This window comes from Lipomyces japonicus (genome assembly GCF_038497905.1).
Source record: "Lipomyces japonicus strain CBS 7319 unplaced genomic scaffold V1514scaffold_143, whole genome shotgun sequence".
NCBI lineage: Eukaryota > Fungi > Ascomycota > Lipomycetes > Lipomycetales > Lipomycetaceae > Lipomyces > Lipomyces japonicus.
The window spans coordinates 1,950-3,566 of record NW_027117955.1 but is presented as its reverse complement, the minus strand read 5'-3'; the positions used below and the strand labels follow the sequence as shown (position 1 = coordinate 3,566).

Here is a 1,617-nt window from a genome sequence, read left to right as displayed (position 1 = left end):
TGCTTGTGATTATCAGGAACTGAAATAGGACTTGGAATATTCTATAAAGAGAGAGGAATAGCCAGAGGTATGAAACACTACCCATCATCACGGCTACGAGAAAAGACTAAGGATCTTAATTGAATATTCTCAAGGTATAGTGGTTTTTATGTTGATATTAATTGTTATTAATATATTCTCAAGATTATTACTTAAAGGCCCAAATAATCGGTTGTTCTAACACTTTGCTGTTGTCTTAAGACCTTGATTGGTCCAAAGCAGGCGCTTGATAGTCGGTGGTTCTGTAAAATTGGTCTCAGCAAATACATTGTTTGTGCAAGTGTTTGAGACTACGATTCGCATGTTGGGCGGCTTATTGTCCGCTCATACCTATGCCACATCTTCACGATTGGGCAGCCAGATCACATGGTACGATGGCTCGTTACTGCGACTTGCTAAGGATTTAGGCGACCGGATCATGCCTGCGTTTGACACGCCGACGGGCATCTCATTGCCCAGGGTAAACTTGCAATCCGGTGATCCGCACGTCAACATTACCGAAACATGTGCTGCTGGTGCCGGTAGTCTTGTTATCGAGATGGCCACGTTATCTCGATTAACTGGCGATGGTGCTTCTGCAAGCAGAGGGCACTCCACTAAAATGTGCTGAGGATTCTGTTCACCTTCACCACACCAGCACGTAGCTGAAAGTGGTGGTTCTTGCGGAATTCTGCATAGATAACTATTAGAATAACTATGGCCAGTTCTCATTTGGACTATAATACTTGTGATCCATCTCAGAGTCACGGAAAATTGGCTCTAATTTGGTGTGAGGTGTTCCCAAGTAAGTCTCTGTTGATTGGAATCTTTGTTTCCAATCATCCATAAGCATTTTGTAGCACTGAGCTTCCAAATACTTGAACGATTTGTATATACTTCTTGTTTGCACTTTGGCTGCTTCTTTTCGCTAGAGCATCAGCTCTATCATTGCCCACAATATCTGCATGTGCTGGGATCCAAACAACTTGAATTGTGTCTACCAGAGACATTATTGAAGCTATATTTGTCATAATTTCATTATGCAAAGCTTGTCCATAGACTCCATTGACAGTATTCAATCTCTGTATGGTAGACTGGCTGTCTGTATAAATAAATATTTCGGTAATGTCATTAGTTTGGCACCATTGTTTCACCCATGAACAAGCCTTGGCCAGTCCAAACAGCTCTCCATCCCATGCTTCTATTTCTTTGCCTAATGCATGGGCCCTGGATGCAATCTCTTGTCCCATGTTGTAAACAGTAAAGCTGCATCCAGAGTAGCCAGTGTCTGGGTATTTAGACCCATCAGTATATATATGTAGTGACCTAAAATTATAGTGAGTATCTGCATTATGTTGCTTGACTATTTCATCTCTATCTCCCTTTGGAATATATGTGGGAATCACAGAAGTATTCCAAGGAGCATATAGTTGAGAATCATAGTGTTCACAAATATCTTGTGGTTGAATTAACTGTCGAATACTTGCCAATATGTTGTCCATTTGAGTCTCATATTTAAAACCTGGTTTTGATTCTTCATACCATGGACAATGCTTGGAAGAAGGTTCTCTGACTGATTCATCATCTGGGGGCAGATTC

The 1,617-nt window shown here is 41.2% G+C and overlaps 1 protein-coding gene across 1 annotated transcript; it reads left to right on the top strand.

Moving 5' to 3' along the window:
• Positions 1-221: 221 nt before the first annotated feature.
• V1514DRAFT_339876 (glycoside hydrolase) lies at positions 222-1,085 on the top strand. Its single transcript, XM_066929000.1, has one exon. It carries the CDS (start codon positions 341-343, stop codon positions 647-649), a length of 309 nt encoding a protein of 102 aa, XP_066780478.1. The 5' UTR covers positions 222-340; the 3' UTR covers positions 650-1,085.
• Positions 1,086-1,617: the final 532 nt, after the last annotated feature.

Coding starts and splice junctions, on each gene's coding strand:
- V1514DRAFT_339876 (XM_066929000.1), top strand. CDS start 341: ATGTTGGGCGGCTTATTGTCCGCTCATACCTATGCCACATCTTCACGA.